The sequence below is a fragment of the Zophobas morio genome, unplaced genomic scaffold (assembly GCF_036711695.1).
Source record: "Zophobas morio isolate AGI-343-1 ecotype UQ-CSIRO unplaced genomic scaffold, CSIRO_AGI_Zmor_V1 ptg000030l, whole genome shotgun sequence".
Taxonomy (NCBI): domain Eukaryota; kingdom Metazoa; phylum Arthropoda; class Insecta; order Coleoptera; family Tenebrionidae; genus Zophobas; species Zophobas morio.
In genome coordinates this window covers 18,629,474-18,644,200 of record NW_026972135.1, presented here as the reverse complement: position 1 = coordinate 18,644,200, position 14,727 = coordinate 18,629,474, and the positions used below count along the sequence as shown (strand labels likewise).

The 14,727-nt window shown below is 38.7% G+C and overlaps 3 protein-coding genes across 4 annotated transcripts; 2 read left to right on the top strand and 1 right to left on the bottom strand.

Annotated features, from left to right (window-relative positions):
• Positions 1-253: 253 nt before the first annotated feature.
• On the top strand, positions 254-1,481 carry LOC135139048 (proteasome subunit beta type-3). Of its 2 annotated transcripts, none has more exons than XM_064069133.1 (3): positions 254-324; positions 748-1,313; positions 1,365-1,481. In XM_064069133.1, the coding sequence occupies exons 1-3, from the start codon at positions 310-312 to the stop codon at positions 1,411-1,413; spliced, it is 630 nt and encodes a 209-aa protein (XP_063925203.1). In that variant the 5' UTR covers positions 254-309; the 3' UTR covers positions 1,414-1,481. The 2 variants fall into 2 exon arrangements, with proteins under 2 accessions (XP_063925203.1, XP_063925204.1); XM_064069134.1 differs by lacking the exon at positions 254-324 and adding an exon at positions 481-627.
• A 1,621-nt stretch (positions 1,482-3,102) lies between these two features.
• Positions 3,103-5,754, bottom strand: LOC135138728 (zinc finger BED domain-containing protein 4-like). Its single transcript, XM_064068713.1, has 2 exons — positions 5,485-5,754; positions 3,103-5,228 (listed from the first exon to the last, which is right to left on the bottom strand). The coding sequence occupies exons 1-2, from the start codon at positions 5,699-5,701 to the stop codon at positions 3,511-3,513; spliced, it is 1,935 nt and encodes a 644-aa protein (XP_063924783.1). The 5' UTR covers positions 5,702-5,754; the 3' UTR covers positions 3,103-3,510.
• A 5,211-nt stretch (positions 5,755-10,965) lies between these two features.
• On the top strand, positions 10,966-13,593 carry LOC135138681 (uncharacterized). Its single transcript, XM_064068658.1, has 4 exons — positions 10,966-11,131; positions 12,141-12,642; positions 12,693-13,049; positions 13,137-13,593. The coding sequence occupies exons 1-4, from the start codon at positions 10,966-10,968 to the stop codon at positions 13,591-13,593; spliced, it is 1,482 nt and encodes a 493-aa protein (XP_063924728.1).
• The last annotated feature ends 1,134 nt before the right edge of the window (positions 13,594-14,727 follow it).

The window sequence follows — 14,727 nt, the reverse complement described above, 5'->3', positions numbered from 1 at the left end:
TAGATTATTAACAGTTTCATGTCACAGTAACCCCACAGAAAGAAATCACCAGGATTGAGGCACAGTGTATACTGAGGTCGGGGGAACAAGGTGGCCATAATATTGGCCCATTCTTTCCTATCTACTTATCTATAAAATTTAGATCACTTACGCAAATAGTTATTTGAGTATCTAATAAGTTTGGCGATTGGTACCTCTGATCAACATGCATGCATTTTGATGCATTTGTTTTGTTAAAAAGTATTGTCATTTTGACCGTTTCGACGGTGCTAATTTTAAAGTTCAAGACTTCAACGTAATTTGGTGAAAATGTCGAAAGTACACGTAAGAACTTTCCTCACATATAGTTTTCTCCACAAAACACTTATAAAGTCTCCACACAAATCATTTTTAAACACCCGGAAAAACAGCGGTACACAGGTTGCGACATTACCGATATAGCTGTAATGACAAATGACAGTAGTCTGAGAATTTTGAGATGACAGTGACATTTTAAATTTCGCAGTGTTGAGCACCGTGTTAAGTAAACTAATGTAATTCAAATTTATCTCATCTTATTCTCATTTACATCTAAAAAATATTAAATTAAAACAACACCCTACAGAGTTTTTACAAAAATACAAAATGGTAAGTAAATGTTTAATTTAATTAATAACTCAATGCACTGAAGTGTTTATATTTACTGCCACTTTGAGGTTATGTCAAATGACTCTGCTTTTTCACTTCTTACATTTTTACTTTTTCCAGTCGATTTTGGCATACAACGGCGGCGCCATGGTTGCCATGAAGGGCGACAAGTGCGTCTCGATAGCCTCTGATAAACGTTTCGGTATCCAAGCCCAAACTATCGCCACCAACTTCCAGAAAATCTTTGAGATGGGGCCACATCTATACGTGGGCCTGCCGGGCCTGGCCACCGACACACAAACCGTCATGGAAAAACTCCGGTTTAGAAAAAACCTATATGAACTTAAAGAAAACCGTCTCATGTCGCCGAAAGTTTTCAGTGCGATGCTGTCAAATATGCTCTATGAAAATCGGTTTGGACCATTTTTCGTGGAGCCTATCGTTGCCGGCTTGGAGCCAACTACACATGAACCTTTCATTTGTAACATGGATTTGATTGGGTGTCCTAATCAACCCAATGACTTTGTCGTGGGAGGTACAGCAAGTGCACAGTTGTTCGGAATGTGTGAGGCTTTGTGGGAGCCCAATTTGGGGCCTGATGAGTTGTTTGAGACCACTTCACAGGCGCTGATTAATGCGTTTGATAGAGATGCAATTTCTGGTTGGGGGGCTGTGGTATATGTCATGTGAGTTAAGCATATATTATACAAACTAGTTTTTACCATTTTTTTTTACAGTGAGAAAGATAAAGTCACGGTCAAGAATTTGAAGACGCGGATGGATTAAATTTTTTTTTTAATTTTTTCACTTGTCAAACGGTATTTTTAGGTGGAAAATAAAATAATTAATTTTGAGTCTGTGTACAATTTCTACTGTTGAGGATTTTATTTAGTAGACAATATCTCGACATTCCTATGTAATGAGCTCACGTAATTAAAATTTTGGTGAGGACTGATAAATTTTTGGCGATCTCCAAAGTATGTGTAGAATTTCAGAATGATTAGTTGTTGTCTCTAAAATAAATCGTAAAATGTATCATTTTTAATCTTTGCACAAAATTAACAACATTTTCGGATTGTAAAATGGATCTATAAGGCCATAAATGATACACTGGACGAAGAGACGTGTTGGTACATAATGAAACAAGAAGTGTTTTTAAATCTTTACGGAGGATATTAACATTTTCTTGATCGAAATTTATTTAGACAAAACTTCCATCGCGCCTGAAAACAATCCAACAAATCCCGCTTTTTTGAAAAATGAAAAAAACTGATTTTGCGATTTTTAATTGTTTTGTGATAACCTATATAGAGTAGAAATCAGTGGCTTAATTAAATATCGCCCCTGCGTTGCGGGGCCCAAATCCCAAAGGGGGCAGTCAGCACAAGCGCGGACAATACATATAAAATATATTTAAAACAGATAACCAACTGGAAAAATGTACTTTTAGTAACAATATGCTTAACTTCAAGTGTTTATGTTCATACTTCGATGGAATTAGACGATTCGTACATTCCCAGGGTTAAAAACTAAGCATCAGCGGCCGCATGCAATTTTTGTGTTAAAAGAAAATGAAATTTAAGGTAAACTATTTTTGAATCGACTAAAAATTAAATGGAAACGTTGCGGCTCGAACAGGACCATCAGGTTGGTTTGCGTGGTTACATACTATATGCGACTAAAGAATGAGAAGGTTTAAACAATAACAATTATATTTTTTATTATTTTTATATTTCATGAAATTTAAGTTATGTTTATTATTGGTGGAGATGATCAGAAAAAATTTGATTAGCGTTTTACTACTACATGATATTTCTAACATACAATTTACACACAAAATTTCACAAGTCGCTCGTAATTTCTAAGAGTACCTATCTGTCGAATAAAAATTACACGGACGTAAAAGGGAAATTTATTTTTTCCTTCTTTAGGGTTAAGAAATGTCGAGAAAACATGAAAGTTGCGTATTCAGTGCTATTTCTCCATTCTCTAGTCAAGTCTTCTGCTTCAATTTTTATTAAATGAAATTTGTCCGTTATATTTTTAATAATTTTAAATGAAGTGTTAAACATTTCTGCTGTTTGTTGAACATTTTGCTGTTTTTTCAGCAAAAGCTTGTCCACATTATCATTTTCTTTGAAATGTTCGTTTAAAATACCTACCTTTTCAAACTTTTTAAATTGATTACTTTTAAAGATCGACATATGTATTTCAATCTAAAAGAGGTCTTGAAGGTAAGTATTAATTTATTTTTACTATTATTATTTTAGTTTATGTAGTAGTAAAAATATTGCCAAAAGAGCAAACCATTGACCAAAAAAACACACACACTTTCAACTAAACCATAGAAATGTCTTCATTTTTAACAAAAACGTTAAGTATTGTTACGTTGATCGGTGAATAAAATCGGCGTGGGTAAAACTCAACAATTTATTTTTTCTTAACTAGATCTACACAACTAATTATGCAGCGATTATGTACAAAAATTCCGGCGCAACATTCACTGGACTCGACTCGTTGGCTGCATCGACTGAATAATAACCGTTCCCGACGGTGGCCATCCATTCCTGTCGATGAATCGCGAACGCCGCTTCGAGATTTTTCTGGATGCTATATCAGGCATCAGCAACCCGTTATTTGTCAGGATGACTTGGTGACTAAGATAATTAATACACTGCTTCGCAAAATTTTATTTTATTTTGTTTATTTTTACTTCCCGAGTGTAAGCAAGAAAGTATTGTAATCGAATCCGTCGACTTATAATTGAATTATCAGATCTGCTTACATTTTAAGGGATATTAGCAAAAACTAGATCCAAAATGTCACAATAAATATTTTCTATAATGTTATGCTGGTGAAAATTGACGAAAGCAGCAAAATTATTTAAGGCCGACGTGTATCCAAAATTGTTGAATTATATTTAATAAAACGTAATATTGCGGCCTTTTCAGGTTCGAGTATGTTTCGCAGAGGTTCATCAATGAATCCTGCGCTACTAAATAACTGTTCACTAGGAACACTAGCTGGTGGAGGCGATAAAAATCTGCGTGCTATTCCAGATAAAATTTTTAACTCGTTACTATTAACGCTCCACCATTTAAGTGGATTTTCACTTGTATTGACCCTTGTTTTATTACGATAAGAGAGCAATTCCTTCTTGAGGGCAGCGTCAGGGCAACCATTTTCTGATATTTCTTGACTCTCATCTTCAATTGACGAATCTAGCATCATGGCGAGATCGCTTTTTAAGCATGGCTTTCTGGCTGTACCGGACGTTTCAGGTTCTTCCGTATCTTTCACGAGGGAATCTCCCGTTCTCAATTTTTTCGTTCCTTTGAGATTTGGAGATATTATTCGAGAGTTCGAGACATCATTCTCAATGATTGTCCTGATCTTCAAAATATCGTCTTTAATCTTTTTCTCGATCACTGGTGTAAAAAACTTGTGCTTATAGCGAGGGTCTAAGTAGGTGGCTATGACATATAAATTGTTCTCTTCCAACAAAGTAGAAAATTTTGCTGAAACTTCAGTTTTCAGAGTCGTGACAGCCACCCGAATTGAATCAGAATCCTTTGATCTTGTTAAATAGTCATCAAGTTTTTTTGCAAGCATTTTAATTATTGGAATCACAGATGATATAAGTGTATGAGAGTTACTTAGTTCCCGTGTGGCTTCTTCAAAAGGTTTCAATAGCTCAACACAACATTCAATAATTTTCCACTCTTCTGGCGAAATAGGGTCAATTTCACTGTCATTAATGTAAAGTCTTAATGCATCTTTTACCTTTAAAAAACGCTCAAACATGTAAAACGTACTGTTCCATCGCGTTGCACAATCTTGGAACACTCTGAGATGCGGTTGATTCAGTCTGTCCTGAATTTTTTGCAGTTGTTTTTGAGCAATGATGGAATGGTTAAAATGAGTCGAAATTTTCTTACATTTTTGTATGGCGACTGTTATGTTTTCCTGCGATTGTAAACAACTTCGAATAGCGAGTTGCATCTTGTGAACTGTACAATCCAAATCATTGAATACTGCTAATCGCTTAGTTCTTTTCATATTGGAGTCTTCGTCTCGAATAATGCAATGCACTTGTTCTTTTGAAATATTCCATTCAGTAAGCATCATGTCAAATTTTTCAGCAATTATGTCACCTGTGTGATGGTCGTCGAATGTCTCACATTTCAATATAATTGATGATCGATCAAAGTTTTCAGAGATTCCATGACAAGTCAGACAAAGCAAAGATGCATTAGAGCTTGGACCCGACCAAATATCAGAAGTAAACGCCATGTAATCAAATTTTTCGATCAATTCTTTAACTTTGTTAGCAACTTTGCCATACAATTCCGTGCACACAAAATCAGTAAAAAAATTGCGCCCTCTTAAATTATATCTTGGTGATAATTCTTGTATCAGTCTGCGAAAACCGAGTCCCTCTACAAAATTAAACGGTAAATTTTGAAGTGCAATCATTTCTCCGATGAGTTCGTCAATTTTTTTCGAATTTGAATTGTTAGTATCCCACTTTTTTTCTTTTTGAACTGCTTCCTCTATCGAAAGTTGTTTCTTTGTTTCTTGTAGTGGAGTGACGATTTTATCTAAAAATAAATACACACAAATTATAGCTTCTTATGGAAATTAACAAAAACAAACGGATGAAAAATGGCCTTAAAATGAAACTTTTATCGGATCGACTTTTTTTGTATTAAATACAAAATATATGAACTGAATTAATTTCTTAAAACAGCTTATCTGAGAATCTATTAAGAATAATATAGATACTTTTAAATAATTAATAAAAGAAAAATGCTTTATTAAGGCTAATAAATAAACATTGTTGATAATAAAACTTACGTGCTTCAGCTTTCATCTTCTGCATTTGTTTTTCGTTACTCGAACTTTCGAACAAACTAAACTGTTCTGGGTGCATGGATTTCAGATGATTTTTCAAAGACGAAGTGGTACGGCCCTTGCGAGAATATTTTTTGTTACATATTATACACTGAGCTTTATTTCGATCATCATCTGGTTTAAAATAAGTCCAAATCTCACTTCGCGTCGGTGGTGCCATTGTAGCTTCACTTGTTCAATAACATAAAAAACAAAACGTTCACACTTCACGCAACCCAGACTAAACACGTTGTGACGTATCAGTAGAGATGGGTCGTAAAACCTGGTAAAACTGTAGGAACCGTTCCACTGTAGCGCTACCATCAAGTAGCGGACTGTAGCGCTCCTTGCGACAAAAGTAACACGTTCCACTCTGCGTTCCACTTGGAACTTGAAACGATATTTGTACGGGAGTTACGGGACGGAAATTCAAGGAACGAAATCATAAAACACGTTTGTCCGGAACGTTACAAGAAACGCAAATAGTGAGGGGCTTGGGAACTGAAAAAAAAAGAGAATAATCTTTCTCTCATTAAAATAATTGTGTGTTTATCAAGACAAAAAAGATATCAGGAAACGTTTATAAGTAGGTACATATTTATTTTATAATATTTATGAAAAAAAAAGAAAAACAAAATGTATGCAACGCAGATCAAAAGTAAAGTTTAACAATGTAAGGATCCAATTCGAATTTTTAAATTTCAAATGAATTTCGCGCGCACAAGAAATGGTTGGTAAGAAGAAGAAGAGGTTGGCAACCAACCACCCCAAAGAAACAGACATGCGCAAAAAAAGCGAGGGTGGTAACTATCCGCTTTGAAATCACCCACTTCCCTCTGACCGCTTCGAACAAACGGTCGACTTCCGTTTGACCGCTTCGAGAGATCACACCACTTCCTTTCAACCGCTTGGAGCAACAGGTCGTATTTTTAATTGTGAGTTATTCTGTGCCTTTGCTGTTGTCTTTTTATTTTCCAGTGTCGATCCGTTCCATTGGAAAACCTAGCAGCCCCCGTTGAGCCATTGGGTGTTCCTGATTTCTCATCGTTCTTACGACGAGGTTTTTGTGTTCCTTTTTGGCGGTAAGCCGTGTCGAAATCTTCGCATCTTTGGAGAGGTATGTTTTGAACACATGTTTTCGACTGGATCCTGTTTCGCGGCGAGTTTCAAGTCCCGACGGTGCTTCTGACCTTGTGACTCATCGACGCGTGCGCTTTTTTTTCACTAATCTCGTTTTTTTTCTTTCATTTAAAATCCATCGCAGTAGGGCTTTACAGGAAGTGATTTTTAGTTCGGGCCATGCTTTATTTAGCTATATTTGTGAAATCTGTATTTTGGATGGCGGCAGACGAGTTGTTATTTTCACTGTTCTTTGTTCAGGCAGCAGCCATTTTGAGGCGCCCATTTTGTTTTTTTAACCGAGCACATGTTTTAACTGTTGAATCTATTGAACAAATTAACAAACATTGTGGGTAATGGGGGGACGTGCCTTTTATTCCTTTTATTTAGCCCATCGTTTACACAACGCCACAGGATTCATCGCATATTTGCATCGCATATTTTCGACGCCTATTATTTGGAATGACGAATTCGTCCAACGCCATTTTGGACCTGCAGATTGTCTGCCATGTTTTTGTTTATGTGTTTTGTTTGGGGAAATGTATGTGTAATAATGGCCCACAATGTAGCTGAATAATTTCACGTTTTGAATTTTAACCAATAACTTGACTGGACACGAATTATTGCTAATCTCATGTAAATTTGTTTGACTCTGCAATGTTTCACCTCATGCAATTTTTCTTTATCTCACAATTTTAGCCTCAGTAATTTTCCTTGTTGTATAATTTGAATTGAACGTAAATTTCCATGCTCTGCAATTTTGACTTAACATGATATTTTATTTGCACAAGTTTATTTCACACCGGATCTTTGTTTTATAAATCTTTGCTAAGTTTTGATCTTGTAAATGTTTTGTTGATGAATATTTCTACCATGTAAATTATCTGATGTCCAAATTTGATCTCAATTAAGAATTATTTGTTGTTGAATTTTCGTAAGAGTGTGTGGCGAATTTAAATGTTGTGGATTGCTCTTTGTTGAAACTTTAACACTTGTTCGGTTGTAATTTCATATTAGAGTCATAGAGTTTGAACATTTAAATGAAATTGTAGTAAATAACACATAACTCGTAGTGTACGTGGGGCGCGCGACTCCTTCTCAAACTGACGGGATTAATCGCGTCACCTGCACAAGTCCGCGGGTTTTGTATAGCTTCAGGGGGCGATCGCGGGTTCTTAACGCTGTCGACTTGGCCCAATAGTCGAGACCCAACTACGGATCTGCGATCGTAACCGCCTCGTTTCGCAGGGCACGTTCGTAATGGAGATGTGCGTGTGAGCAGGCTTTGGTGTAGATAGAATCACCGTCGTGGGGGAGAACAGTGACGATCAGGAGTCCCAACCTCTACTTGCGCTACAACGCCCCCTCTGGGTATTTTCTGTGCTCGTAAATGAATTTGATATTTTGTAATATATTTTGTTCGATCGCCACACTCTCATAATGATTCGGGTTCTGCCATCCAATTTACATATGTGTAAGTCTTGTGTTTGTTCGGTTTTCATATGTGTATGTCTGTCAATTCGCGAGTGTTTTTCGTTCATATATCTTAAGGTGTTTGACATGTAATATGTCGGTGAATAAAACCCCAGGGGGTTTTGGGGAATGAAGACCGATGACACCTTGGCCCTGCGGACTCGCCAGAAGGGCAATTTGAGCCTCTGTCGTCGTTCTTCGTTTCTTTTTCCCCCTTAGGAAGGCTTTTGACCAACCTAATTTTGTCTATTATTTCTGGCGCTCTCGACAGTGTATGCACTTGTATGAAAGAACGACTTCCCGTCATTTTTCAAAACCACAAAAAAAAAACACACAACGTAGGTTCTCATTTATTAGACGATCACAGCCAAGGCCAAACTTTGAATTTTTGAATTTTTCGCGGGCCTTTCAAACTGTTTCAAGGTCAAATTTTTAAGGCGGGAAGTTTGGGTTATCACAACAATATAAATAAACAGATAAAATAAAAAGCAAAGCGGTTTTATCATAAAGCAATCGGCAAAATCAGCAAGTGTTGCATTTTGTTTGAGGGCGGTAATTTTTTGTAAAAATGCGACGGTCGATATAAATGACTCAGTATCAGAAAAGATATAAAAGCTTATTTATAAAATAGTTTATAAATACATTTTAATTGAATACATGTATTTCAATCAGAGACTTTAATACATAGACTGGCTGTGTCAGGAAAAACGTGAAGTTTTTCGATCGCCATATTGCTTATAACCGTAAGTGCGCGAAATTTTAATTTTCCGGTCACAAAATGCAATTTAAAATGTTAAATAAAAAAGACAACAAATTGTAATTATTTATTTAGCATAAGACTATCTATATGTATATGTAAATTCCTTTAAAAATATTAATGTCCTTGAAACAAAATTAATTTCGTGAATTTTTGTCTTAAAGAGATAGCTTTTTCACGCTCAGTACTTAAGCGGCACTCATAACCTATTCCGAGAGTCAAATAATTTCTCAAAATTAATTTAAGCAATAATTTAAAATAAGAATTATTTACGTCCAACTAATCCATACTAAACAATGTTCATTATGTAGAAAAAAAATGTATGGTCCTACTTCGCAAAGTTAAGGCAAACATTTTAGTTACCAAATCATTTTTAATGGCCATATTTACAAACAATCTCGTAAGTCCCGACACACAACCAGTTTTATTTCGAGGTCTAGAAACGTTCTGTGCTAGAAACTACTGCTGCTAACCACCACAACCTCACTTAATTTGTCATAAAAGTTATAGCAATGGCGTCCATACTACCATGCGCCGTGGCTTCACCAAAATGCATTAGAAATGTTACTAACAGCCAGCAGTGGCGGCTGGTGGGTCAAAATTTCGGGTCGGCCAAATATTTTGAGTCTACACCTTGGTGTTATATATTTTCGTAATGTATGGCTGCTACTCATTAACCACTGACATTTTACGTGCCAGGATGTACAAAACATCTCAAATGTTTCGACCTGTTAAAATAATTTTTTATAGGAAATTGACAATGTCAGTTTGATTCCAAATACTATTAATCCTTAATTCTACTTGTTCTGCTTTATCATTAATTGAGAACCACCGAAAACATTATTTTTACTGAGTTCCGCGTCGACCGGCGGCTATACGGCTTGCCGACCCCGGACATCCACAATTAAATAATAATAATTAAATAATGACATGCAGTTAAAAAATATAAAAAAAGTAATAATAAAAGTACCAACTGTTAACTATCTTCATTTACATTTATTTTTTTTTAATGTATATGACAAATTGTCAAATAAATTAATTGAATAATTGAAAAATTAAAATGATTTAAAACTTTAAATTCGTTTCTGAAATATCTGAAAACGCTTAGATGCTAAAAATACAGAAAAAGCGCATTTATGTTGTAGCTAAGTTATGTACGAAAAATAAAATTTTAGATAATTTAATGTAATTTTTTTCGTTTATTATTCATACACAGAAAAATGTATTAAATCGACAATTATTATTAAAAAAAATAGTATGCACTGAAGAACATCGAAGCCGTTATTGTTTTGTAATTTGGTTAGCTATCTTAAATATTAAGCGTTTTAAAAACTAAATTCGCGTTGCTGGGTACGGCGAAGGAGGATTTCGCCGGACCTGGCACAACATACGTTCCGCCAGGTCTTTGTCTACTACAGTGTACTAGACAAAGAGAACAATGAAACCGTAAGCTGCTACGAAGTCGAAACATCGAGTATAATGCATTCCTGGATACGGCTTGCCGAAATCTCGCCGGCAAAGCGTGTTTATCAGCATTTAAAATTAGCAACAAATGCTTTATTTTGTACCTACAATATAATAAAATATATTTTTAATATATATGATCTATCCTAACGTACATTCAAACTTTATTTCTTTTTTTATTTTCTAATTTCAAAGCTTACTAAGTATTTTAAAATGACTGGTACGGCGTGGCCGACCCTGCCGCCCCTGACCAGCCGCCCCTGACAGCCAGTCTATGTATTTAAAGTCTCTGATTTCAATAGCAACCGAAAAAAAATGTAAAATCTCAGTCCAGTAGAAAAGCTTGCAAGATTGGGAATTAACACAGAAAGTTGCGAAAACAATACTAAAAATATTTGTAGTTTTGTTTATTTTCTTATTATTTTTTTTTATTAAAATGAAAGTAGAGTGCCCGTCCTAATTGTTGTTCTCAATATTTATTGTGTCCAGAATGTCCGTTCGCTACATATTGGTACTCGAGATATTTGTTCCAAGTTGCAATGAAGCGGACAAGTGGAAGCGTCGTACTCATACGCCACTCGTGATGAATACTGTTACGAAATACACCCTTACGCCGCCCCAGTACGACGCCTATGGCCGTCGAGAGCTTTCTGGACGTACGCACGGCGCCGGCGCTGATGGGTGAATCATCACTGCTGACGATGTCGACGGCCGAGAGGCGGGCGCATAAAGACAGGTCTGGAGCCGTCTCGAAGCAGCGTCCAGGGGAGTCTCGAAGCGGAGTCGCGATGGATGTTCGTGAAAGATCTCGATCAGAGAGAAAATAGAGGCGACCGTAGGTAATGGATTCATTCAGCCAGTGAAGACAGTCAAGAGCGCCGGAATAATTTCTGTACATATTCGTGGCAATAGATAGTGTTGTAATTCGAGCTAAAGAAATAAATCTTTGAGTTTTACCAACGCTCGATTTATTATTCGCCCGTCAAACGTAACACTGGTGTCGGAAGTGGGATCAATTGTGACATAAATCGGGATTCGAATTCGGTTGGTGCTACTAGGGGAGACCGGAACAAAGTGAACTTTCGAGAAAATTCTCTCCCGCGGTAAGAGTGGAATAACCGAATTAGACTTTCATCACCTGACATTGGCTTCGAGAATAGACGTCCGTCAAGACTCTAGAAGTTTCTAGAAGAAAATTTTATGCCGACCACCACAAGAGCGCAAACAGTCAACATGGAGGAACAACTGACAAAAATGATGAAAATGTTGAGCGAAAATCAAAGAATAATGGAAGAAAGTAGAAAAGAAGATCGAAGAATAATGGAAGAAAATCGAAGAATAATGGAAGAAAGTAGAAAAGAAGATCGAAGAATAATGGAAGAAAATAGAAAAGAAGATCGAAGAATAATGGAAGAAAATCAAAGAATAATGGAAGAAAGTAGAAAAGAAGATCGAAGAATAATGGAAGGAAATCTAAAAGCTATGCAAACTACAGTTTTGAACAGCCGAAGTGAAATCCTCCAAGTCGTGCGAAATGAAGTGGACGAGGTGAGAAATGAAATGGAAAACAAGATCAAGGAGCTCGAAGAAAGGTTGCAAACACCACGACCTACAATTACGACCCCTGCAGAATTCAGTCAGGTGAGAGTTCAACCCTCTATTTTCGATGGGCAGACGTCGTGGACTACTTATAAGAAGCAATTTGAAGCTGCGGCCTTGTGGAATAGCTGGAATGACCAACAGAAAGCGACGGCTTTGGTAGTAGCACTACGAGGTGCGGCCCTGGAGATTCTACAGACATTATCAGAAGAGAACCAGAAGGACTATACCGCCTTGACGACCGCCCTCGAACTCAGATTTGGAGATGAACACCTCTGGCAAGTTTTCGGAGCGCAGCTTAAATCTAGGATTCAGAAGAGTAGTGAATCTCTTCAGGAGTTTGCGGCACATGTTAAACGTTTGGTACACCTCGCCTATTCTGAAGCTCCGCAAGACTTTCAAGACAGACTGGTAGCAGAAACCTTCGTGAACGGGGTAAGAGATAGTGACGTAAGAAGAGTCCTGCAGATCTCCGGGTTCAAGAAACCATCCGAGGCACTGATTCGAGCGTTAGAAGTGGACGCCGCATACAACAGCTCACCTCGTTCCAACGTTAAGATACGAGGTATCGGAGTTGATGGCGAAGTAAACCCTATTCAAGAGAGTTTCGACAAAATGAGCGAGAACTTTGAGAAACTCGTCCGCGAAATAATTGCCGAAATCAAGACGGGCAGTTCGAGACAACATGGAGGGCGCCTAGAATGTTACAGGTGTGGGCCTCAAGGACATATTAGGAGGGATTGCCGTGTTAGATCGCCAGCGCCGATGAGGAGATCGCAGCCGCGACCTCCTCTACATCAGGAGCAGGAAAACTAAAGGCAGTCGGTAACTCGGGGCGCGTACTGGCTGCTAAAAAAGAAGCCCCAACGACTATAATGGTTAGAAGTATCGCGGGGAGCGTCGACAGTCCGACAATCAGCGGAAAAATCAATGGACGGGAATCGAAGATCATCATCGACACAGGAGCCGAAGGGTCCCTTGCACGCAGATCCAGGTTACAAAATTCCCAGATTAAATCAGTATGTACCGCCACGAATGTAAAGACGGTCACGGGAGAAACAATACCGGTTCTGGGTACAGCGGTGGTGAATGTAGAGCTCGGTCGACTCCGAATAAGGCATGAAGTTCTGGTGGCGGAAATCGCAGACGATTTCATTCTGGGTATGGACTTAGATGGTAATGCAGAAGTCATCGTTCCCGCCAGAGTAGAGACGAACCCCGGATACAGTTTGGGGATGGTGCAGCCGGCAAGTGACTCGATCCACAAGCTCCTGATCGTGAGCACCCTAGTCAAAACCGACCGTGGCATACCCTTACGTGTAGCAAACGTGTTTCCCAATGCAGTCAATATTAGACAAGGGGAGATTATTGGAATGTGTGAGCCAGTCGCCCGAGTGTTGAACTGCGAGGAAGAAGACGTTGAGAATGAGTCTAAGGAAGGGTATACCAAAGGCTTGGGGGTCAAGTGGGACCAGCTGTCTGTTCGTGAGAGAAAACTGGTCAAAGGACTCATTCGTAGGCACCGTAATGTCTTCGCCACAGAGGAGGAACCATTCGGGAAGACCAACATCGTAGAACACCGAATAAACAATGGTGACACGCAACCGATCCGTCAGGCTACCCCTAGTCAAACAAGAAGAAGCTACAAGACTCGTGGATAACATGTTGAGAGATGGGGCAATTGAAGAATCCAACAGCGCGTGGTCATCTCCAGTAGTCTTGGTTACCAAGAAGGACGGGACTACCCGATTTTGCGTCGATTACAGGAAACTGAACGACGTGACGAAGAAAGACAGTTACCCCCTTCCTCGAATAGACGATACCTTGACGACCTTATCCGGCTCGGCGTGGTTTTCGACCTTGGACTTGAAGAGTGGCTACTGGCAAGTAGGCTTGCACCCGGACGACAAAGAAAAGACTGCGTTCTCCACCGGAAGTGGCCTCTATCACTTCACCGTTATGCCCTTCGGATTATGTAATGCGCCAGCAACATTCGAGCGGCTGATGGAGATGGTGCTGAAAGGATTGACATGGAAGACCTGTCTGGTATACCTCGACGACGTCATGAATATGGGCAAAACGTTTGACGATCATCTGAAGAATCTCGAAGGGGTGCTAGAACCAATGGAAAACGCTCGTTTGAAACTACATCCCAAGAAATGCTCGCTCTTCCAGAAAAGAGTCGAATTCCTGGGCCATATCGTGTCGGAGAAAGGAATAGAAACCAACGAAAGTTCTTGCTATCCGGAATTGACCTATACCAAGAGACAAGCATGAACTACGAAGCTTCTTGGGACTCTGCACATATTACCGACGATTTGTAGAAGGGTATGCCGACATCGCAGCACCGTTAGACCAACTGACGGAGCAGAAGGCGACTTTCAAGTGGAGCAGTACATGTGGGATGGCCTTTAAGAGACTGAAGACGGCTTTGTGCACCAGCCCCATTTTGGCTTACCCCAGGGACAAAGGAATGTTCATCCTCGATACCGATGCGAGTAACTCGGGAGTTGGGGCCGTATTGTCGTACAAGATGGGGAGGAAAGGGTTATCGAATATTTTAGCAAATTACATTCCAAACCAGAGAGAAATTACTGTACCACAAGAAAGGAACTGCCATTGTCAAAGCCGTCAACCACTTCCACAAGTATCTATACGGACAGGAGTTTCTGATCAGGACCGACCACGCTGCCCTCTCGTGGCTACTGCGGATAAAGAATCCCGAGGGCCAAGTAGCGCGTTGGCTGGAAAGACTACAGCAGTACCACTTTAGGATCAAACACCGAGCGAGTCGA

Bases quoted from the DNA above. Each gene is read 5' to 3' on its own strand.
- LOC135139048 (XM_064069133.1), top strand. The intron at 1,314-1,364 runs GTGAGTTAAGCA...TTTTTTTTACAG, and splicing joins GGGGCTGTGGTATATGTCAT to TGAGAAAGATAAAGTCACGG.
- LOC135138728 (XM_064068713.1), bottom strand. From the start codon at position 5,701: ATGGCACCACCGACGCGAAGTGAGATTTGGACTTATTTTAAACCAGAT. The intron at 5,229-5,484 runs GTAAGTTTTATT...ATTTATTTTTAG, and splicing joins GAAGATGAAAGCTGAAGCAC to ATAAAATCGTCACTCCACTA.
- LOC135138681 (XM_064068658.1), top strand. From the start codon at position 10,966: ATGGCCGTCGAGAGCTTTCTGGACGTACGCACGGCGCCGGCGCTGATG. The intron at 11,132-12,140 runs GTGAAAGATCTC...AGACATTATCAG, and splicing joins CGGAGTCGCGATGGATGTTC to AAGAGAACCAGAAGGACTAT. The intron at 13,050-13,136 runs GCATGAAGTTCT...CGTTCCCGCCAG, and splicing joins CTCGGTCGACTCCGAATAAG to AGTAGAGACGAACCCCGGAT.